We start from the raw sequence: 23,814 nt of genomic DNA, 5'->3' as shown, positions 1-23,814 counted from the left end.
GCTCCTGGAGTGGCAGTGGCTGGGGAGGAGGAGCCATGAGCTCCACCATGCCAGGGTGCTCCAGAGAGGACAGAGAACAGAGCCAAGAACTCAAGGTTTGGAACTGTCCTTTACTCCTCCTGAGTTTTAACTCACACTTCTCAAATGGATTCTGGTCCCTTACTTTGGTGATTGGCTTTGCTTCAGAGCATCCAGTGCAGCCCCAGCTCCAGCAGGGCACCCCCAGCAGCTTGCCCAGCAGCACAATGCCCAGGGGGGGTTGGAAGCTCTCCACACAAGGACACTCCACAACCTCTCTGGCCAGCCTGCTTCAGCCCTCCAGCACCCTCACACCAAACAACTTTCTCCTCCTGCTCACATGGAACCCCCTGAGCCCCACTTTGTGCCCCTTGGCCTGTCCCTGGGCAGCACTGAGCAGAGCCTGGCCCCAGCCTCTTGCCACCCACAAGTCCTTTAGCTCTTGACTAAAAATTGACTCTAAAGTGCAAACCTCCCCAAGAAGAGGCTCTCTCTGAGGTTTCTCTTCCAAGGAATCCATTCTCCAGAGTGCTTTAACTGGGGACATCTGAGAGTGATGGGGACTGGTGGCACAGCTTGGATGGCACAGACCTTCTGCCCAGGTGGCCTTCCCACCCCCACTGCAGTGGTGAGAATGATGACCTCTGATCTGCCCTGGTGGGACCCTACCTGCACAAGAAGGATATGGAACTGCTGACCTGAGTCCAGTGGAGGCCACAAAGATGATCAGGGGCTGGAGAACCTCCTCTGTGGGGACAGGCTGGGAGGATTGGGGCTGTTCAGCCTGGTGAAGAGAAGGCTCCAGGGAGACCTCAGAGCAGCCTTCCAGTACCTGAAGGGGCTACAGGAGAGCTGGGGAGGGACTTTGGACAAGTGCTGGGAGTGCCAGGACCAGGGACAATGGCTTTGAGCTGGGAGAGGGGAGATTGAGAGTGGATATGAGGAAGAAATTGTTGAGAGTGAGAGTGGGGAGAGACCGGCACAGGTTGCCCAGGGAGGCTGTGGCTGCCTCCTGCCTGGAGGTGTTCAAGGCCAGGCTGGATGAGGCCTTGAGCAAGCTGGTGAGGCTCAACCTGGGCTGGTGGGTGCAGGGTTGGAACTGGATGATCTTGAAGGTCCCTTCCAACCAATTCCCATTCTGTCAGTCTAGGGAAAAGAATCTGGTTGTGCTGATCCACCAGAAATGGCCACCTGGAAGATTTTGAGAGGAGGGCCAGGAGGTGCTTTGCAGGTGGGACACAGAGAGAGGCTTTGGAACCAGGGATCTTTTACTACCATAAATAACTGGTGGCTGGTAACAAAAGGCACAGATTTGTCAACTATAAACAGTGGGGGGGGAGAGAGGAAAAAAAAAAAATAATCCCTATTTACACTTTGCACAGACAGCATCAACCAGCAAGTCAGGATGGGGCACTTCAGAGCTGCTGAGTTCTTCCCAAGCAAGTCCTCAGCTCCAGGGCCAAGAGGTGGCTGCTGGTGGTTCCACCGAACGCTGTGAGACTCTGTGAAGAGGGAGTCAGTAGCAGGAGGTTCAGATGGAGACAGTGTTGCTGACTTCTTCATACTGAATGATGAAGTAAGGGTAGCTCTGATCATCGTTGAAGATGACAAAGATCTGAGGCTCAAAGAAATTGTCCACGCAGGAGTCGTAGAGGTCGCTGGTGACGCTGCCGGGGTTGACTGGCGGAGGTCTCCTCATGGTGTGGTTGCCCACTGTGTACCTTCCCGTCAGCACTTTGGCCAAGAACATGTAGTGGAGGCCCTTGGGTGACCTCTTGGAGAAGTTGTGGGAGTAACTTGCCTTCCTGGCAAAGTAGCTGCCCTGGCCAAACATGGTGGCGTGCTTGCCGCAGAGGCGCGGGTCGAAGTTGTGCTTGCAGATGCCGTCCACCACCTCCTGCGAGGTGCCGTGGAACAGGTGCTTCTCTGTCAGGATCCTCTCCAGCCCACTCATCTTCTTGCACATGTACTCCTTTTTCCTGCAAGACAGGAGGGGGGAAAGCAGGCTCAGGGGTGAGGGGCACTTGCTGGAGCTGAGCCTGCTTGCATCATGCTCCCAGCCTCTCTGTTTTCCTGGTACCGTCTAGTGGCACCTAAACCACCTGGGAAGGGAGCAGGAGGGTAAACATTGAGGGCACCCCAGATCCTGGGCTCACTTTTGGGTCCCTCACTGTATGAGGGACATTGAGGGCTTGCCGCAGGTCCAGAGAAGGGCAAGGAAGCTGGGGAAGGGTCTGGGGAACAGGGCTGGGGAGGAGCAGCTGAGGGAACTGTTGTTGAGTCTGGAGGAGGAGGCTGAGGGAGACCTCATTGCTCTCTGCAGCTCCCTGAGGGGAGGCTGGAGCCAGGCATGGGTTGGGCTCTGCTCCCAGGGAACAAGAGATAGGATGAATGGAAATGGCCTCTAGTTGCATCAGGGGAGGTTTGGGTTGGTCATGAGGAACAACTTCTTCCCCAAGAGGGTTGTCAAGGCCTGGCCCAGGCTGCCCAGGATGGTGGTGGAGTCCCCATCCCTGGGGAGGCTTCAGGGCTGTGGAGATGTGGTGCTGGGGGCCAGGGTTCAATGGTGCCCCGGAAGTGCTGGGGTGAGGGTGGACTTGGTGATCTTGGAGGTCTCTTCCAACCAAGACAATTCTGTGATTCTGTGAACATGTCCAGAGAAGGGCAACAAAGCTGGGGAGAGGTCTGGAGCACAGCCCTGTGAGGAGAGGCTGAGGGAGCTGGAGGTGTTCAGCCTGGAGAAGAGGAGGCTCAGGGGAGACCTCATTGCTCTCTACAACTACCTGAAGGGAGGTTGTAGTTCTAGTTGTGAAGTGTCCCTGCCCATGGTGGGGAGTAGATGACCTCCAAGGTCCCTTCCAGCCTCAGCCATTCTGTGATTCACTCTGTGATTCACTCTGTGATTCTGTGCTGGAGCCAGGTGGGGGTTGGTCTCTTCTTCCAGGCAAGCAGTTACAGAACAGAACAGAGTCTCAAGCTGTGCAGGGGGAAGTTCAGGACTGATCTTAGCAAGAACCTCAGACACAGAGATTGGTCTTGGAATGGGCTGCCCAGGAAGGGGGTGGGGTCAGCATCCCTGGAGGTGTTTAAGCCTGGCTGAGGCACTCAGTGCTATGGCCTGGATGATCAGTTAGGGTTGGACTTGATGATCTTGAAGGTCTCTTCCAACCTGCTTGATTCTGTGGGGATCACTGCACAGCTCTGAGCCCACAGCTCTTGGGCTGTCATCAGTGGTGACCTCTGGAAGAGGAGGAGGTTGTGAAAGGTTCCTGCACAGAGAGCAGGGCAGGGCCTCTGCTTCAGCTGCACAGTGACTTGGGGAGGTGCTGAGCTGCTGCTGCAGGCTGGGCTGAGCTGCACTGCATGCAGCACAGCAATGCAGCTGCAGAAGCCTCTGCTGGTCCCTGTGTGTGTTTGAGTGTGGATGTGGAAGGAATCACAGAATGGGCTGGCTTGGAAAGGACCTCCAGAGCTCATCCAGTCCAACCCCTGCACTCAACAGGGACAGCCCCTACTAGGTCTGGCTGCCTGTCCAGGCTCACTTGGAATATCACTAGGCATGAGGCCTCAACCACCTCCCTGGGCAGCCTGCTGCAGTGTTCCAGCAGCCTCCTGGTGCAGAACTTGTTCCTCACATCCAATCTCAATCTGCTCTGCTCTCATTTCAAACCACTGCTCCTCATCCTCTCCCTGCAGGCCTTTGGTCCTCAAAGTGAAAACCAGGGCTGGGCAAAACTGAGATCCCAACACAGCTCCAGAAAAGGATTGCTGAGAGACAGGGTAGGGAATTATGGAACTGTTTGGGTTGGAGGAGACCCTAAAGATCATGGAACACAAGCCTTACCCCAGCACTGCCAGCTCAGCACCAAACCATGGCCCTCAGCACCACATCTCCACAGCTGTGAAACCCCTCCAGGGATGGGGACTCTACCACTGCCCTGGGCAGCCTGGGCCAGGCCTTGAGAACCCTTTTGGGGAAGAAATTGTTCCTCACCTCCAACCTAAACCTCCCCTGAGGCAATCTGAGGCTATTTCCTCTTCTTCTGTCACTTGTTCCTTGGGAGGAGACCAATCCCCCCCTGGCTCCAGCCTCCCCTCAGGAGCTGCAGAGAGCAATGAGGTCTCCCTCAGCCTCCTCTTCTCCACACCAAACACCCCCAGCTCCCTCAGCTGCTCCTCCCCAGCCCTGTTCTCCAGACCCTTCCCCAGCTTTGTTGTCCTTCTCTGGCCCTGCTCCAGCTCCTCAGTGTCCTTGGGGTGAGAAGCCCAAAGCTGAACAAAGCACTTCAGTACTTTTGATGGGAAATGGTTGGAATGGATGATCTGGAGAAGCCCTGGACACACTCCAGCACCTCAGTGTCCCTCTTGGAGTGAGGGGTGACTGGATGGGAACCTCCAGACACAGCAGAGAACAGCTGGAGTTGATGTATCTGAAAGATCTCCTCCAAGCCAAAGGATTCCATGACTCTGCTTCTCCTCTGCTCAGTGACCAAAGCCTACTTCTCAGCCCCAAATCCCAGTTCTCAGCTCTCTTCCCACCACTGCAGCAGAAGGATCTTTGCCCTTCTCCTACCTTTTGTATTTCTCCCACAGGAATTGGTTCTGCACCCTCAGGATCTTCAGGATCTTGTATTTGGTCTCTGGCACAGTCTTGTGGAACAGGTTATAAATGGTTCTGTAGCTTTTGTCCTCACTCAGAACAGGCACTTGGATGAAGTCCTGAGCTGGATCCATACTAATCCAGGTCTCAGGATAGAAGTTTGGAGAGGTAATGGCAGTTGGAGATAAGACTTGTGATGAAGCTGGGTCAGCTGCTGGAGGAGGGACTGGAGAGCTACCTCCTAAGGTCCTGGGTGAGAAAGGAGACAGAGGTTCTGCTTCAAGATGTCACAGACTGAAGAGCTTCTGAGCATGCTGACATCCCCAACAGGACGCTCCCTCCCTGGAGGGGTTCAAGGCCTGGCTGGATGAGGCCAGACAGGAAGTTTCTCCTGCCCAACGTGGCCTGGTGGGGTTGGAAGGGACCCCTGGAGATCATCCAGTCCAACCCCCCTGCTAAAGCAGGGCACCCCCAGCAGCTTGCTCACATCTCATCTAAATCCAGTTTCTTCCAGCCTGAAGCCATCAGCCCTCATCCTGTCACTCCATGCCTTGCTCAACAGGCCCTCTCCAGCCATCCAGCTTTCCTCCCTGTAAAACTTTTATCTACACAGGTTTCCAACCATCACATTTGGAAGCTCTGCCCAAAGTCACACTCAAGCTCAGAAGCCTCCCAGCCCCACTGCAGCACTCAGAGCCCCTTTGCTGGGCCCCATGTGCCAAGCTGCCAGCCAAGACTAATGACTTCCACCCCTCTGCTAAGAGGACAACCTGTTCCTGACTGCTGAACTCTGCTCAGAGGGTTTGCAGTGGGTGAGCTCACAGAGCTGGCATTTTTATGAGCTGTAATCACCACAGACCAGGGTGCAACACTTCCCTCAGCCTGCCTGGCAAGGGTGAGGCTGCTCAGCCCCAAGCAGGTGACAACACAAACGGGGCAGCTCTCATTGTGCTTGCAAATTGCTGCAGGGTGGGGAGACCCTGGCACAGGCTGCCCAGGGAGGCTGGGGATGTCCCCTCCCTGGAGGCGTTCAAGGCCAGGCAGGATGAGGCCTTGAGCAGCCAGGGCTGGTGGGAGGTGTCCCTGCCCATGGCAGGGGGTTGGAACTGGATAAGCTTTGAGATCCCTTCCAACCCAACCAATTCTTTGAATCTATGGAACCCCAAGAGAGCTTTGAAGGCTCTCCCATGGGGCAGCTGGGGGCCTGGTAGCCATGAAGGTGCTGAAGGTCGGACAGTACTTTGGCAAACTTCAAGCACATCTGTGCTCATGGTCTGAGATCCACAAGGGACATCATCACCTCAGATCTTACCAATGACCCTTACCAATGGAGTCCCAGCATGGAGGGGTTGGAAGGAACCCCTGGAGCTCACCCAGTCCAAGCCCCTCCTAAAGCAGGGCACCCCCAGCAGCTTGCCCAGCAGCACAATGCCCAGGGGGGGTTGGAAGCTCTCCACACAAGGACACTCCACAACCTCTCTGGCCAGCCTGCTCCAGCCCTCCAGCACCCTCACACCAAACAACTTTCTCCTCCTGTTCACATGGAACCTCCTGGGCTCCACTTTGTGCCCCTTGGCCTGTCCCTGGGCAGCACTGAGCAGAGCCTGGCCCCAGCCTCTTGCCCCCCAGCCTTTAGCTCTTGCTGAGTATTGCTCAGATCCCTCTGGGGCTGCTCTTCTGCAGGCTCTCAGCCCCAGGGCTCTCAGCCTTTGGTCCTCACAGAGCTGCTCCAGGCCCCTCAGCAGCTTTGCAGCCTCCCATGGACTCCCTTTTGAACTGGGGAGCCCAGACCTGGCCCCAGCACTCCCAGAGGTGACCTCCCTAGGACAGAGCAGAGGGGCAGGAGAGCCTCCCTGGAGCCACCGGTGGGACAGAGCAGCAGGGAGAGCAAACCCCAAGCTGCCCTGGTGCTGGGATACCTACTGCAGAAAGGGCATCAGGACCACGCAGGAGCGGAGCAGAGGCCTCCTCTTGATCTCTCTCCTGAAGCAGGCATTCTGCTGGAAGCCATCCCTGACGTTGAGGATGTATTGGTTGTGCCAGGTGACGAAGCGAACCTCCTTCAGCCCCCGGCCAACGGCTGCCTCGATCAGCCTCACCACAGGCTGCTCACACACAGGAGACACAACAGCACCATGGAGGTGACATGTGGTGGCTTCAGGAAGGCAGCTGCCACCACACACCTCCAGCAATCCCCCTCTCTGCTCCCTTCCCCCTGCCCTGAGGCATGAGGACTTTGAGACCACTGAGACATGATCTCTTCTGAGAGAGGTCTTCAGGGAGACCTCAGAGCAGCCTTCTGGTGCTTGAAGAGGCTCCAGGAGAGCTGGAGAGAGACTTGGGACAAGTGGCAGGACAAGGGACAATGACTCTGAGCTGGAACAGGGAGATTTGAGACTGGAGAGAAGGAAGAAATTCTTGACAGTGAGGGTGGGGAGAGACTGGCACAGGTTGCCCAGGGAGGCTGTGGCTGCCTCCTCCCTGGAAGTGTTCCAGGCCAGGCTGGATGAGGCCTTGAGCAACCTGGGCTGATGAAGGTGTCCCTAGGGGTCCATGGAACTGGATGATCTTTGAGGTCCTTTCCAACCTAAACCATTCTGGGATTCTATGAGAAATGTTCCATCACCTGTGAGCAAGACCCTGCAATCCCAGATTGGTTTGGGTTGCAAGGGACATTGAAGCTCTCCCAGCCCCATGGCCATGGGCAGGGACACCTCCTGCTAGCCCACCTTGCTCAAAGCCTCATCCAGCCTGGGTGTGAACACCTCCAGGGAAGGAGCCTCCAACAACTTCTCTGGGCAACCTGTTCCAGTGCCTCACCACCCTCCTGGGGAAGAATTTCCTCCTCCTGTCTGATCTCAATCCAGCTTCTTCCAGTTGGAAGCCATCAGCCTTTATCTGTCACTCCATGCCCTGGTCCAAAAGTCCAGGGAGGAAAGAGCCTAAAGCTGCAGATGGAATTTGTAGCACATCCAGCAGGGCTTGGGTTGCAAGCCCAAAAGCAGGGGGTGGAAGGTGTTCAATACCTCAGAGTACTCTCTCCAGCCAAAGTGGTCCCTGCAGAAGTACTTCCAGACTGTGTAGTAGTTGGAAGAGGAGCTGGAGCAGGCCGGGGTGGAGAGGCGCCGCATGTGGTCGAACTCCCCAGTCTCATACAGCTTCATGGCGTTCAGATCCACCCAGAACTCATGGCCCCTGGGAAACAAACCAAGGAAAACACAGCTCTCACTCTGTGGAAGGCATTCAAGAGGTCACTCAGAGAGAAAACAACAGGCAGAGCCTCTTCAGAGATAGCCTCAGCCTGGCTGTGCTCGTGGCACACAAGCCCTGGGAGTCCTTCAGGTTGGGAAAGATCTTTAAGGTGATGGAGTCCATGGGGATGTGCCATGAGCTTGGTGTGGGCACAACACAGAGGTGAGTGCCTGGAGCAGGACACTGAGGAGCTCTGAGGGCCACACCTCCAATCCTGGCTTCAGTTTTGGCACCCTCAGCACAAGGACATTGAGCAGGTCCAGGGAAGGGCAGCGAAGCTGGGGAGGGGTCTTGAACACAAGTCCTGTGGGGAGCAGCTGAGGCACCTGGGGGTGTTCAGCCTTCAGAAGAGGAGGCTGAGGGGAGACCTCATCACCCTCTACAACTGCCTGGAAGGAAACTGGAGCCAGGTGGGGGATGGTCTCTTCTGACATGCTCAGTCTCACCAGCTTGCTCAAGGCCTCATCCTGCCTGGCTTTCAACACTGCCAGGCTTGGAGCCTCCCCAACTTCTCTGGGCAACCTGTTCCAGTGCCTCAGCACCCTCCAGGGGAAGAATTCCCTCCTCATGTCCAATCTAAAGCCAGCTCCTTCCCAGCTGAAGGCATCACCCTGGTCCTGTCACTTGGTCATTTGGTAACAAGTCCTTCCCCAGCTCTCCTGGAGCCCCTTCAGGCACTGGAAGGCTGCTCTGAGGTCTTCCTGAAGCCTTCTCTTCTCCAGGCTGAACAGCCCCAACTCTCCCAGCCTGTCCCCATGGGAGAGGTGCTCCAGCCCTTGCATCTTCATGGCCCTCCAGAAGTTGAAGATGTCCTGCCCATGGCAGAGGGGTTGGACTGGATGATCTTTAAGGCCCTTTCCAACCCAACCCAGGCTATGGCTGTATGATTTCAGGGACACTTCCCCCTGAGGGTGGTTGTTCCTGCAGCAGGAACAGCTCCAAACACCTTCTCCTTTACTACCAAAAAAGGACTTCCTGGCCAGTTCCCTGAGCATGGTTCTCCAAAAGCCATCACAGAACCACACTGAGAGAACAAAAATGCTGTGAAGGTGACACTTCCACACCAAAGCTGGGCAAGGTTTCAGAATGTTCTCTGCCTGAGCCAAACTCATTAGGGTTAGGAGCACCAGAGGGATCCAGCTCCTGTGTAGGAGGTGAATTCCAGTAACCCACCCCAGCTCCATCCCACCAGGAGAAGCTGACATTCCACAGCCCACCACCCATCACCATCACAAGACACAAGGGAGAGCAGGAAAAGCAGCCCTGACCACAGCAACCCCCAGAAGGGACTGAAATCAAACAGAGGGCTTCAAAACAACAACCACCACCACCCCCTGAAGTTTGTGGAGTGACCAAAGCATAAGAGATGACCCCACCCTCCTGGTATGTGGTCAGCCTGTTCCATAACAACAAGCTACAACCTACTTGATGTGAAAACAATGTGTGAAATCATGAGGAAATCATCTCTCTGAAATACCAACCCCCTGCCAGAGCAGGGTCACCCAGGGCAGCTCACACCACACAGCCAGCTGGGGCTTGAGTCTGCACACAAGGACACTCCACAACCTCTCTGGGCAGCCTGCTCCAGCCCTCCAGCACCCTCACACCAAACAACTTTCTCCTCCTGCTCACATGGAACCTCCTGGGCTCCACTTTGTGCCCCTTGGCCTGTCCCTGGGCACCACTGAGCAGAGCCTGGCCCCAGCCTCTTGCCCTCCAGCCTCTTGCTGAGCATTGCTCAGATCCCTCTGGGGCTGCTCTTCTGCAGGCTCTCAGCCCCAGGGCTCTCAGCCTTTGCTCCTCACAGAGCTGCTCCAGGCTCCTCAGCAGCTTTGCAGCTTCCCCCGGACTCTCTCCAGCAGTTCTCTGTCTCTCCTGAGCCCAGAACTGGCCCCAGGACTCCAGCAGAGTAGAGGGAGCTCTCCCTGGCTTTCTCCTGATGGTGCTGGGGCTACAGGAGAACTTCTCACACAACCCCAGTATGGCAAACTGAGGAAAAAATTTTCCTCCAACAAGCAAAAGCTGTACACAGCTCAGAGCACACTGAGGTATCTTTGGTCAGGTGTTGGGACAGGCTGCCCTGGTGGAGTCACCATGGAATGGTTTGGGTTGGGGGAGACCTTCAAGCTCATGCAGCTCCAACCCCCTGCCATGGGCAGGGACACCTCCCCCCAGCCCAGGTTGCTCAGGGCCTCATCCAGCCTAGCTTTCAACACTTCCAGGCTTGAGGTCTCCACACCTTCTCTGGGTAATCAGTTCCTGTGCCTCACCACCCTCCAGGGGAAAAAAATTCTTTCTCAAGTCTAATCTACATCTAGATTCTTCCAGTCTGAAGCCATTAACCCACATCCTACCACCATGTGCACTTGAGAAAGTCCCTCTCCAGCTCTCCTACAGCCCCCATCAGATCCTGGAAGGCTGCTCTGAGATGTCCCTGGAGCCTTCTCCCTGCTGAACAGCCACAGCTCTCCCAGCCTGCCTTCACAGGATGGTAACTCAATGAGCAGAGAAGTTGATGATGCCTAGTGCACCACGAGTGGTAAACTCACTCACAGAATCACAGAGCAGGTTGGGTTGAAAAAGCCTTCCAAGGTCATCCAGTCCAACCTTCCACCCAACCCCACCATGGCCCCAAGTGCCATGGCCACAGGCTCTTGAACCCCTCCAGGGATGGGGACTCGACCACCTCCCTGGGCAGCCTGTGCCAATCCCTCACCACTCTGGCAGCAAAGAAATTGTTCCTCATCTCCAACCTAACCCTCCCCTGGCACAAGTTCAGGCCATTTCACCTGAGACCAGAGAGGAGAGACCAAACCCCAGCTCACTCCAACCCCCAGCTCACTGCAACCTCCTTGCAGGGAGTTGTAGGGAGCTGTACACAGCTTTTAATCCATGAGGACCATAAGAGGGTTTTTTCTCCTCTCCATTTTCCCAGGCTCTGCAGGACAGGAGCCAATGGCTCTGAGCTGGGAGAGGAGAGATTAGGAAGAAATTCTTGCCAGTGAGGGTGAGAGACTGGAACAGGCTGCCCAGGGAGGCTGCGGATGTCTCCTCCCTGGAGGTGTTCAGGACCAGGCTGGATGAGACCTTGAGCAGCCTGGGCTGGTGGGAGGTGTCCCTGCCCATAGTGGAGTATTTGGAACTGGCTGATCTTTGAGCTCCCTTCCAAGGCAATCCAGTCTGTGATTCCAGGAGCCACTTGGTACCTCCAGTGCCCACTCTGTCTGCAATTGGCAGCACTCAGGTAAGAAAAGCATTTCTCACAGTTGTTCAGGAACAGCTCTGGAAATGACCCAACCCATTCTATGACCCTGTGTAGCACCTCCTGTGTGCACTGCAGAAGCTGTGGGCAGCTGAGGGAAGGCAGAGGCAGGAAAGCAGAGGAGCTGAGGCTGCAGCGAGCGGTTGCGTGCTGGCACTGCTGGCTCCAGCTCTAACCCCCCCAGTGATGAGAGAGGATGTGACAGCTGCACCCAGCCACTGCCCCAGGCCTAAGGACAGCCAAAAGACCCCAAACCTAGGGTTCAGCAACAGCAAGAATGGCAGAGGCTGAAGGTTACACCTGCTGTGTGCTTCACAACACCACCTTCTCTTCACACAGCAGGACTGAAACCTTCTGAGACACAGTGGGCAGCACCCAGAGCAAAAAGTGGCCTGCAGAAGGTAGGGATGAAGGCTAAGATGGAGATGAGCAGAGGGAAAAGCCAGCAGCAGAGCAGGAGGCCACACATCACCACCTTCCTGCCCTGGAGGGAGCATGAGAGCACTCAGAGCACAGCATGGCCAGGAGTCTGCACAGCTCACTGGCCCTGGGGGAGATGCTCCTGCAGCAGCCATCAGATGACCACAGGATGGGTTGGGTTGGAAGGGACCTCAAAGCTCATCCAGCTCCAATCCCCTGCCATGGGCAGGGACACCTCCCACCAGCCCAGGCTGCTCAGGCTCTCATCCAGCCTGGTCCTGAACACCTCCAGGGAGGGGGTTGGAGCTGGATGATCCTGGAAGGTCCCTTTCAACCCCAACCATTCTGTAACCTGAAGGTCTTCTCCAGGCAGGTGACTGTGAATCATCTGTGCTCTTTCCACTCAGGAAGCCAGACCTTCAGCAGATGTTCTGCCCAAAGCTGGGGAGGAGCAAGCTCCTCTGAGTGCTCTGCACACAGATGTGGTTTCCAAGCCCCCTCCTGGGTTCAGTTACGTGTCAGCAGCCTCACCACAAACAGGGCTGAGAGGAAAACAAACCAAGAGAGTAACGGAAGGCTCCAACAGGAAACGAAAGTCAAGTTGCCATCAGCAGAGCTGTGAGAGCCAGCAGCCCTGAGAGCCACAGCCTGCTGCTGGACCTGCTCAGCTGCTCCCTGCTTCAGCCAGCTCCTCTCTGCAGCACAACCACCTGAGAGGGAGGAAATGAACTGAAGAGAAGCAAACAGCTATGCAAAGCTGGCAGGCTCTGGGCTGAAAGCCTGAGCAGCTTGAACTCTGGTGCTGTAGGAGATGCTCCCAGGTAGACCCAAAGTCAACAGTCTTGCATCTTATTTATAGCTCTGGGTGAGGGACCAAGTGTTGAAGCTCCTCTGTAGGAAACCAAACCTCATGGAAAATGCAGCATCCATAGAATAGGGTGGAAGGGACCTTCAAATCATCCAGTTCCAACCCCTGCCATGGGCAGGGACACCTCCCACCAGCCCAGGTTACTCAGGGCCTCATCCAGCCTGGCCCTGAACACCTCCAGGGAGGAGGCAGCCACAGCCCCCCTGGGCAACCTGTGCCAGGGTCTCACCATCCACACTCTAAAGAATTTCTTCCCAATCTCCAGTCTCAGTCTGCCCTCCTCATCTTACTAAGATCTTCTTAACCAAAGCTACTGAACCAGGAACATCAGAGCTTGCCCAACAGCAGCCAAAACCTGCTCCCACCAACACTGATTCACAAACTGCATCTGGTTGGAAGGGACCCTCAAAGGTCATCTTGGCCAACTTCCATAGGAAGTAGCAGTAAGCAAGGGCCCAGGTAAGCCACAAGGGGCCCCAGGAGGTTCCACTTCAACAGCAGGAGAAAGTTGTTTGGTGTGAGGGTGCTGGAGGGCTGGAGCAGGCTGGCCAGAGAGGTTGTGGAGTGTCCTTGTGTGGAGAGCTTCCAACCCCCCCTGGGCATTGTGCTGCTGGGCAAGCTGCTGTGAGTGCCCTACTGGAGCAGGGGCTTGGACTGGGTGAGCTCCAGAGGTTGTGTCTCTCAGCAACAGCTCCTCAGGGCACAGCCAGATCATAGCTGTTGCTACAAGGGCTGTGAAAAGAGAACAGCAACCTTCCCTCCCAGGGGCAAGACTCAGCATCAGGGCAGGAACAACACCCAAGATGCTAAACACCATCCCACAGTCTGCATCTTACCAGCATCTCAGTTCTCAGGCTGAAGGCAGGCAGCAGGTGGCAGGGCAGGAAATCAGTTACTGAATTTGGTCCCTCATGTCAGAGAATCCCAAATGGTAGGGGTGGGAAGGGACCTCTGGAGATCATCCAGTCCAAGCCCCCTGGCAAGGCAGGGTCACCTAGAGAAGCTCTGACAAGAGCATGTCCTGGTGGGTTTGGAGTATGGCTGTGCTGTCCTGCTCTTGCCACGGAACACACAGCTGACCACGAGGCACTGGGTTGAAGTGGTTCCCTTCATGGGTATCCCAGAGTCATTCAGGTTGCAAAGGTCCTCCAAGATCATCCAGTCCCACCTTCAACCCAACCATGGCCACCAAACCATGCCCCCAAGTGCCATGGTGTGGTGGCTTTCTTCTCCCTAGGATCAAATCCTGCCACCATGACTCAGCTCAAAGCCCTCCTGATTGCCCCCAGTGCCCTGTGCTGTAAGCAGGAACTTCCCTTCCCCATCACTGCTCCTGCTAAGCAAGTAATTGCCACAGACTGCTCCTGTCCCTCCTCCTTCCCAAAGTGTGCAGGTGGAGGAGGCTCCCACGCTGTGCCTCCTGCCTTCCCTGGGAGCAGCTCTCCTGAGCAATCTGTTTCACCACTTCTGAGAGCTTTGTTTCAGCAAGGCTTGCTTTATTACCCTGAGTACACAGGGAACAGCCTGACCTCAACCTGCAGCCAGGTGACAGCTGTTGCCCAAACTGCCATTTGTTTGTTGAGCTGAAAGGAGAGAAGGGATCCAGGAGGGATCTGCTGGTGCCTGCAGCAGCTCAGCCAAGCACCTCCAGCTTCCCCAGAAGCCAAGGAGTTGGGTTTCACATGGAAATGCTACCATCAAGCAGAGCAAACAGGAACCCCCCAGCACATACCATGATAAAGCAGAGGGCAAACACTTCTAAAACCACTCCAGATGCTTTTTTCACTTGGGAGTCTCTGTCTTGCATTCCTTCCAGGGAGGAATTAAAAGGGAGTTGAAAAGCCCTCAGCTGTGTACACTGCAGAATGGCCACAAGCTGCACAGCCACTTTCAGCTGCTTCCCCAGCTCTGCTGTTGTCTGCTGCACTGTGGCAGCCTTGCAGATCACAGATAAGTCTCTAAATTTAACTGTCCCGTTGATCAGGCAACTTGCAGAAGACCCTGAGTGACTGAAATGCTTCTGGAGGGTTTCAAAGTCATGAAAGCATCTTCTAACAGCAGCAGAGAAACAGGTTAGCCCATGGGCACCAGAGCAGAGGGAAGTTGCTTCCCTCTGCAGCTACTTTTCATACAATCAGAGCATTGTTTGGGTTGCAAAAGCCCTCCAAGATCATTGAGTCCAACCAGCAACCCACCCCCACCATGGCCACCAAACCCTGGCCCCAGGTGCCATGGCCACAGGGTTCTGGAGTACCTCCAGGCACGAGGACTCCACCACCTCCCTGGGCAGCCTGTGCCAATCCTTCACCACTCTTACAAAGAATTTTTTCCTAATCTCCAACCTAAACCTCCCCTGGTGCAACTTGAGGCCATCTCCTCTCATCACCTGATCCTAGGGAGCAGAGCCCAGCCCCCACCTCACTGCAGCCTCCTTTCAGGGAGCTGTAGAGAGCAATGAGGTCTCCCCTCAGCCTCCTCCAGACTAAACCACCCCAGCTGGTCCTTGCTGTTCCCTCCCAGGTCCTTCCATGTGCCCACTGAGAACCACCTGGGGCCACACTCATCTGAAAACTGCTCCCAGGCAGAATGTGGACCACTGGAGGTCCTCCTCAGCTTTTCCTTGCTGGGAACCATTTCATTGTGGTCTTTCTCTTCTAGCTGGAAGGACCCATTTCAGAAAACCTGAATCACAGGGCTTGGAAGGGACCTCTGGAGATCATTGATCCCCCTGCCAGAGCAGGGTCACCTAGGACAGGTCACACAGGAACACATCCAGATGGCTCTTGAAAGCCTCTGGAGAAGGAGGTTCAGCAGGGGAAAATACCAGGAAAGGAATCAAGCTGAGAGAATTTGCTGCTTCATGTGAGTTGGGACCTACCAGTCCCAGCCACAGCAGATCCCATGGCACACAGGGATGTCTCCTGGCCAAGAGGAGGGGTGGAATTTTCAGCCAGAGAGGGAGGAACAGACGGGTTAGGAGCTGCAGAGTTGTTTTAAACCAACCCTCCTGTAATCAGCAGAGCTGAAAAGCAGCATGGGGAGAGTGGGGGCAAACCTGCTCAGTTCTGCAGCCAAGTATCTCCCCTTGCTAAAGAGCATCTTGAAACAGCCCAGTTGGATACTCTCCTGGTGGAAAGCAGCACTTGGCCTTGCTCTCCTCACTACTTAGCTGCAAGCTGGAACTTCTCCAGGGCCTCTCCTCACATACCTGAGGAAAACTGAGTGCTTGAAGTATTTCAACCTGTTCCCATTGCCCTGTTTGTTTCAGTAGCTGGGGGTTGGGCTCTGAACACTTGAGAGATTGAAGAAAGCAAAACCAGAAACAATTCTCTGATGAAGATTCTCCCCCTCCTGTCCAACCTGGGGCCTTCAGCACCTGCAGGGAAGGGACATCTACAACCTCCCTGGGCAACCTGAAGAGGGTTCACAGGGTGCTGGACTCAGTGACCTTGGAGGTCTTTTCCAACCTTTCAGACTATGACTGCAAGAGCTCTGTGACTGTGGAGAAGGATCAGGGAGAACCTAGCAATGAAACTTAAGAGCTTCTGATTTCAAACATTTCCACTCACAGGGGTCTAAGCTAGCTTTGCAAGTGGAGGTTGAGATGTTTTACTGCCTATCACCACCACTTTTGCCTCTTTTGCCTTTTTAGGGTGATGGATTCTTCAAGGCTGGTGAACCTTTTGATGAATCAGGCATGGATGTGGTGCTGAGGGAGGTGGTTTAGTGGTAGCAGCTTAGCTCAGTGGTGGGATTGTGAGCTCTAAGCAAGTAGTTGGACTTGAAGATCTCAAAGGTCTCTTCCAACCTCAACTGTTCTATAATTCTGATTTAGATCACGAGAGAGAAGGTTGGGGTGTTCAGTCTGGAGAAGGCTCTGAGGAGACCTTCTTGTGGCCTTCCAGTATCTGAAGGGGGCTCCAAGAAAGCTGGGGAGGGACTTCCTAGGACTAGGGGGAACAGAGCGAAACTAGAAGTGGGTAGAGTCAGATTGGATGTTAGGAAGAAATTCTTCCCCAGGAGGGTGGTGAGAGCCTGGCACAGGTTGGTCAGGGAGGTGGTGGAAGCCTCATCCCTGGAGGTTTTTGCAGCCAGGCTGGCTGTGAGCAACCTGCTGTAGTGTGAGGTGTCCCTGCCCATGGCAGGGGGGTTGGAGCTGGCTGAGCCTTGAGGTCCCTTCCAACCCTGACCGTTCTGTGATTCCCCTTCTGCAACATCACATCTGAGCAAAACAGGTAGTGACAGGACTGGGGAGAATGGGATAAAGCTGGAAGTGGGGAGATTCAAGCTGGACATGAGGAAGAAGTTCTTCACCATGAGAGGTCCAGGGAGGTGTTTAAGGCCAGGCTGGATGAGGCTCTGGCCAGCCTGCTGTAGTGTGAGGTGTCCCTGCCCATGGCAGGGGGGTTGGAACTGGATGATCCTTGTGGTCCCTTCCAATCCTGACTGATTCTATGATTCTAAAAGCCTTTCCAGGTGGGCTGGCTGTGACTCGTGGTGGATTTCACTGGTGGTCACTGCAACCTGCTTTTCCCCTTCTGTTCCTGGCTTGCTGTTGTGTCTCCCGGCAACAAGATGCAGATAAGCAGCCTGTTGGAACCTTGCAGCCAGGCTTGCAAACATGCTGGGACAGCTCCATGGTTCACATGGTTACTGCATTATTTGGCTAAAGCTATTAATCTCTTGTGGTCAGACCAGCTTTACAGGGCCCTATCTCTCTACAGATTGCCTCCACCAAGGAAATGGCTGCTCAGCATTTTGCATGTCCAAGAAAGGCCCTGCAGAAGCCAGCTTGACAACCAGTGGGTGGTGGTTGTTTATCCTCCTTTGTTTGAAGCATAGGAAGTAGAGCTGACAGCCTGCATGTCTCATATTGCTGCCTCAAGGAAGTGTTGGCTTGGTGGCTCAGTGACAGATTAAGCTTTAACATTTAAACATTAACCTCTGGGGCTGAGGTCAAGAACCAGCTCGAAACTCAAAAGATTAGGCTCTTCAAGTAGACATCTTCCCTTCAGCTTAATGTCCCTGAGATGAGTAATCAAAACAAAAAATCACACCTTCAATTTCAGAGAGTCACAGAAAGCTTTGGGTTGGAAGGGACCTTAAAGCTCATCCAGCTCCAACCTCCATGGCACTGGCAGGGACACCTTCCACCAGCCCAGGTTGCTCAGGGCCTCATCCAACCTGGGCTTGAACATTCCCCAGGGAGGTTGTGGATGTCTCCCTCCCTGGAAGTGTTCAAGACCAGGCTGCACAGGAGAAACTTCATCAAGGTCCCTTCAACCCAAACCATTCCCTGAGTCCAAGCAGGTTGCTCAGGTTGTTGTCTTTCACCTCAGGCAATGGGATCTTAAAGGAGGGGAAGTGGCAGAGCTTTCTTTAATGCCTCAGACAGTGCAGTTTGGCCTCAAAGTGAAGATAAAACTTAGCCTGGAGTCATGGAATGGGTTGGGTTGGAAAGGACCTTGGAGATCATCCAGTTCCAACTGGGGGAGGGACACCTCCCACCAGCCCAGGTTGCTCAAGGCCTTGAACACCTCCAGGGAGGGGGAATCCACAGCCTCCTTGGGCAACCTGTTCCAGTGTCTCCCTACCCCCCACCTCACTGGCAAGAATTTCTTCCTCACCTCCAGCCTATATCTGCCTTCCTCAAGCTTCAATCCATTCCTCTTGCCCTATCATAAGGAGCCCTTGTGACATTTTAAACCATTTCAGTCCACTTCCACCTGAAGAAAATGTTCTGCAGACACTCCCTGGGCAGAGCCTGATTCAGCAAGCTGAAGTTTAGTTTGCTTCAGAGACTGTCTCCACTTCAACACCAGTGTCACCCCACCTCCAGCCCCCAGCAGCAGAGCCCTGACCCAGCACACCTGGAGTTTCTGAGCTCCCCCCCCTGCCTCTGTGACTTCACTCCTGCTCACAGCCATGTCATGTGGCTGGCAACATGCCCCACCAGCTTCTTCCTGGCCAGCTCAGACAGACAGAAACTCTCTGTACCAAGAGAGCAAAACCAACACCCAGCAGACTGGAAAGCTGCAAAGTTAAGAGCAGAAGCAGCCAGCACCACACTGCCCAGGCTGGGGGGATGAGCAAGCCTCAGGCATTGTTGCTTTTGCAATTAATCAGTCAGTAAAGGACACTGAGGGGCCAGGAAGGGCAACCAAGCTGCTGAAGGGTCTGGAGAAGACGGCTGGGGAGGAGCAGGACCAACCACTTCCCATCAAAAGCACTCCAGTGCTTGTTTAGATTTGGGGCACTCACCCCAAGAAGGACACTGAGGGCTGGAGCAGGTCCAGAGAAGGGCAATGAAGCTGGGGAAGGGTCTGGAGAACAGGGCTGGGGAGGAGCAGCTGAGGGAGCTGGGGGTGTTCAGCCTGGAGAAGAGGAGGCTGAGGGAGACCTCATTGCTCTCTACAGCTCCCTGAGAGGAGGCTGGAACCAGGTAGGGGTTGGGCTCTTCACCCAAGGAACAAGGGACAGGAGAAGAAGAAATGGCCTCAAGCTGCACCAGGGGAGGTTTAGGTTGGGCCAGGCTGGATGTGGCTCTGAGCAACCTGATCTGGTGTGAGGTGTCCCTGCCAACGGCAGGAGGTTGGAACTGGATGATCTTTGAGGTCCTTTCCAACCCTGAAAATTCTAGGATTCTTCACTGAAAGGCTTTCTAAACACTGGAACAGGAAGTTGAATCCCCATCCCTGGAGGAGTTTAAAAAGGCAGAGACATGGTGCTGAGGCCCATGGGTTAGCACCAGATTCAGAGAAGAGTAGGTAGATTTGGGGCTCTGGGGGACCTTAAAGCAGCCTTACAGTACCTGAAACTTTCTACAGGAAAGCTGAAAAGGGACTTTTTACAAGGACTTGTAGAGACAGGATAAGAGGGAATGGATTGGAGCTTGAAGAGGGCAGATTGAGCCTGGAGATGAAGAAGAAATTCTTTAGTGAGGGTGAGGAGACTCTGGAAAGGTTACCCAGGGAGGCTGTGGCTGCCTCCTCCCTGGAGGTGTTCAAGGCCAGGCTGGATGAGGTCCTGAGCAACTTGGGCTGGTGGGAGGTGTCCCTGCCCATGACAGGGGATGGAACTGGATGATCTTGAAGGTCCCTTTCAACCCAACCCATTCTATGACTCTCACTCCATGATTTGGAACATGCAGATCAGGTGTGCAGTGATGGATTGGGTGACACAGGCTCCAGGAGGAAACCTTGGTGCCTGTTTGCAAGGAGCAGCAGGGATTTGCCTCAGTTCTGCCCCTGCTGCTTCATCTGCAGAAAGCTTTGCAAACCCTAGGGGAAACAGAAGAGTCTGTGTGGCAAACACCAGTCAGTGTTCTCAGCTGGGCAGCTTCAAGTTGCTTTGGGTGTTCTGAACAGATCTATTTCAGCACAACTCTATAAAATATGAGGATTTCCTATTAAGTACAAATCTTATTTCTTACTTCAGTTCCATTACCAGCATGGGAAGGGGAAGTGAATTGCCCCTTCCAGGGTGGGAAGGGGAAGTGAATTCCATTTCCTAGGGTTTTGCTCTTGTCCTCAGTAAGAAGGATGAATCCACAAGGTGAAGGAGCCTGAGTTTTGGTGCCTCACCCAACATGCAGTCAGGGGAAGGTAAAGACTGCCTCTGACTTGATGTCTCAGGAGAGATCTCAGCATGGCAAATGCAAATGAAAGCATTAAGGAAGAAGAAGAGGTTGACTTTCTTCAGGAAGGAAGAAGAGGAGGCAGGCAGAATAAATCCCCAAGGACAGATGGCCAACACAAACTCTAAGTTTTTACTCCCCAGCTGCAGAAGTGTGGCTTGGAACAGGGATTGGAAGGAGATAATGGCAGGGCAGATAAGATAGAAGAAATTTGCCTCCTGTGCTTCCTCCAGAGGGAAAAAAAAAAAAAACAAAAAACAAAAAAACAAGAAGAGCAGCAGCCTACAGCCTGACTCAGGAGAACATGGACTACATAGATCTGATCAACTTGTAAACATCAGCACTCCCCACTCCTGTTCCAGATGGAACAAGCAGAGAATGTTTTTAGATCTCAGGGTGCAGGATCAAGCCTAACCTGATAAGCAAGGCAACTGAAAAGCTCTTTTATCATGTCAGAAAAGGAGTAGATAAAGACTGCTATGGAAACAAGAACTTCCCAGGAGAGCTTTAACCTTTGGAGGAGACAGAGTTTAGTGCTGCTGAAGCCACTGCTCAGGTTGCTCACCACCTGACATCACCACATTTAGACTGGGGATTCTTTAGAGTGAGGGTGAGGAGACACTGGCACAGGCTGCCCAGGGAGGCTGTGGCTGCCCCCTGCCTGGAGGTGTTCAAGGCCAGGCTGGATGAGGCCTTGAGCAACCTGGGCTGGTGGGAGGTGTCCCTGCCCATGGCAGGGGGTTGGAACTGGATGATCTTGAAGGTCTTTTCCAACACAAACTAGTTTGTGGTTCTATGATTGTCAGCTATGAGAAATTTCCAGTCACAGGACTTAAAGCACCTGACTGTGGATGCTTAGAATGACAGAAGTGTTTGGGTTGGAAAAGCCCTCCAAGATCATTGAGTCTAACCAGCAACCCAACCCCACCATGGCCACCAAACCCTGGCCCCAGGTGCCACAGCCACACATTTCTTGAACCCCTCCAGGGATGGGGACTCCACCACCTCCCTGGGCAGCCTGTGCCAATCCCTGACCACTCTTGCAGCAAATAAATTTTTCCTCCTCTCCAACCTAATCCTCCCCTGGCACAATTTCAGGCCATTTCTTCTCCCTATCACCTGAGACTAGGGAGATGAACCCAACCCCAACCTCACTGCAACCTCCTCTCAGGGAGCTGTAGAGAGCAATGAGTTCTCCTCTCAGCCTCCCCCTGACTGAACCCCCCCAGCTCCCTCAGCTGCTCCTCCCCAGCCCTGGTTCTCCAGACCCTTCCCCAGCTTCTTTGCCCTTCTCTGGGCCTTCTCTAGCTCTTCAACGTCCTTCTTGGAGCGAGGAGCCCAAAACTGATCCCAGGATTGTTAGTAGTGCCCTGGCAGTGCTGGGTTACTGGTTGGAATTGATGATCTTAAAGCTCTTTTCCCACCAAAATGATTGTGTGAAGCTCTGAGAGCTGTGCCTGGAGTGCCCCCAGTCTAGCTGGATTCAGAGGCACAGGAGGCAGCTGCTGCATCATTCCTGTTTCAGTGGCTGCCAAGGCTCAACCACGCTGCCACTTTTTCCTCATACAGAAAAAATAAAACCACAAAAAAAGAGACTAATTAGGAAGCTGAAGCCCAAGTGATGTTACCCAACACTCTGACAAGCCTCTCAGTTTCTACTCAGCTCAAGTTCTCTCATTTCACACACTTCAAGTCCCTCAGCTTCAAGGAACCACGGACTGGCAGGGGTTGGAAATGATCTCTAGAAATCATCCAGTCCAACCCCCATGCCCAAGCAGGGTCACACAGGAACACATCCAAATGGGTCTTGAAAGTCTCCAGAGGAGGAGACTTCAAACCTCTCTGGGCAGCCTACTCCAGGGCTCCAGCACTCTCACATCAAAGAATTTTCTCCTCATGTTGAATGCCTGTTGCTCCTCATCCTGTCCCAGGACACCACCGAAAAGACCCTGCCCCCTTCTTCTTGCCCCTCAGCCTTCAGCTCTTTGTAACCAGGAGCTGTAATACCATTTTCTGTTGTGATGAACACTTTGACAAGACTGAAGGAACATCAGCACAGACTTTGGAGAACATTTGTAGACAAAACAGCAGGGGGGAAAAAAACCCAACAACCGAGGGCACTTTCTGCTCTCTCTCTCTGCCCAGTGCTGCTGAGAGAGGAAATTCATTCACCTACCCATATCTCACTTTGATCCTGTCGTTGTCAGGGTTGCAGTAGAGCCTCTCCAGATGCTCCTGGGAGTCGTTGGTCACACTTTGCCAGCTCTGGGTTGCTGTCCTCCTCACTTGCCAGTGATAAGGCAAGACTGTGTGATGTTTGGGACAGTCACTGCCATAAACACAGGTGCCCTGGAGAAAATCCACACAGATTTCGATCCCCTCTTCCTGGTGGGTGTGATACTGCAGCTGGTTCAGCAGCTCAAACACCAGATCAAGAGAAGCTTCTTCACTTTTATCCTGGAAGATTCCAGCACTGAATTTATTGCTTGGGTTCAAACTGTATTGCACTGGGCAGCTATTCTCTTGCAACAAGCCAGATGTGTAGCTTTCCAGAATCTTATCTGGGAACAAAGGACAAGCTGCACCATCAGCGGCAGCTGGGTGCAAAGGATGATCCTGGAATGATTCATTACTGTTAGCAGAAGCAGTTCCAGCAGCAGTTTCTAGTGAGAAGCTTTGCTCTCCTGACTCCTTGTCCTGCTCAGGATGCCCAGAGGAAGGATCAGCTACTGGCAATTGACTCTGCCCATCTGGAGCTGTTGGCACCAGCACAGTCACGTTATTTTCTGCTTGGGGACAAGAGGTACTGAGCTCCAGAGCCTTCTTCACAGCAGGTTCACACAAATCACTGTGACCACCACTTTGGCCTCGGGCCACAAAGACCCTGCCCAGGGTCCCAGCTCCCAGCAGACTGGTAAAGATGGGCCGCAGAGCACGGAGGGTTTCTGTGTCCAGCCTCTTCTGTACTTGCTGCTTCTTCTTGAAGCAAGGCTTCACCGGGGGTATCTTTTCAGAGAGTCTTATCTGAGGAGGAAAGTCCTCTGAAGGAGGGTGCTTCATGCCTGGGCTGGGAGCCTCCTGCACAACACAGGCTGCCTCGGGTTGGGTGTCCATCGGACACAGACTTTGCTCCCTCCAAATCACTTTCAAATGTCCCAGAGCCTCCCAAGGATCAATCTGGGGCAGAAAGGAAAACAAGACAGTTAATCACTCTAATTGCTCACGGTTGACACGAACAAGATCACCCCTGGAGAGGATTTGGAGCCAGCAGCAGCAGCAAACTCCTCCCTCCTCTGTGACTGTGGGTAGCCCCTAGGCACGTAAAGCATGAAACCAGCTAAAGTCAGGCTAATTAATCCCAAACACACACTCATCATCTTCTCACACATGAAATCTCACAGCCACTCAGGCACGCACACACACAGTCCCCAGGGGGGGCCAGGAAAGGGGGATGGTCTGCTGCTGGCCTCCTCCCTCTGAGGATGTTGATTATTACACTGAGCTTCACTTGATTAGATTCAAACCAAAGGGAACCAATTCTGGACCTCCCTCACACCTGGACCTGAGAACAGCAGCATCAGCAGCCAAACAGCCCTAGGTGTTCCCACCACACTTGAAACCTTCACGGGCCAATTATTCTTCCAGCAGATAAAAGGGGGCAGATGTGCACATTCCCACTCCATTCCCAGACATTTGGCCTCTCACATCCACCCAGCAGCAGTCTGAGAGCTCCTGGCTTAAACAAAGGGCAAACTTCA

The 23,814-nt window shown here is 54.0% G+C and overlaps 1 protein-coding gene across 1 annotated transcript; it reads right to left on the bottom strand.

Moving 5' to 3' along the window:
- Positions 1–1,289: 1,289 nt before the first annotated feature.
- TIPARP (TCDD inducible poly(ADP-ribose) polymerase) lies at positions 1,290–23,227 on the bottom strand. The gene is made up of 5 exons (XM_054385976.1): positions 22,233–23,227; positions 7,645–7,813; positions 6,542–6,723; positions 4,592–4,867; positions 1,290–1,997 (listed from the first exon to the last, which is right to left on the bottom strand). Exons 1-5 carry the CDS (start codon positions 23,168–23,170, stop codon positions 1,550–1,552), a joined length of 2,013 nt encoding a protein of 670 aa, XP_054241951.1. The 5' UTR covers positions 23,171–23,227; the 3' UTR covers positions 1,290–1,549.
- Positions 23,228–23,814: the final 587 nt, after the last annotated feature.

The sequence above is a fragment of the Indicator indicator genome, chromosome 13 (genome assembly GCF_027791375.1).
Source record: "Indicator indicator isolate 239-I01 chromosome 13, UM_Iind_1.1, whole genome shotgun sequence".
Classification (NCBI taxonomy): Eukaryota; Metazoa; Chordata; class Aves; order Piciformes; family Indicatoridae; genus Indicator; species Indicator indicator.
The sequence above is the reverse complement of the archived record's forward strand: the minus strand, read 5'-3'. Positions and strand labels throughout refer to the sequence as shown.

Coding starts and splice junctions, on each gene's coding strand:
- TIPARP (XM_054385976.1), bottom strand. CDS start 23,170: ATGGACACCCAACCCGAGGCAGCCTGTGTTGTGCAGGAGGCTCCCAGC. Junction 7,814..22,232: donor AGGATCAAAGTGAGATATGG/GTAGGTGAATGA, acceptor TTTGTTTCCCAG/GGGCCATGAGTTCTGGGTGG. Junction 1,998..4,591: donor CTGTGGGAGAAATACAAAAG/GTAGGAGAAGGG, acceptor CCTGTCTTGCAG/GAAAAAGGAGTACATGTGCA.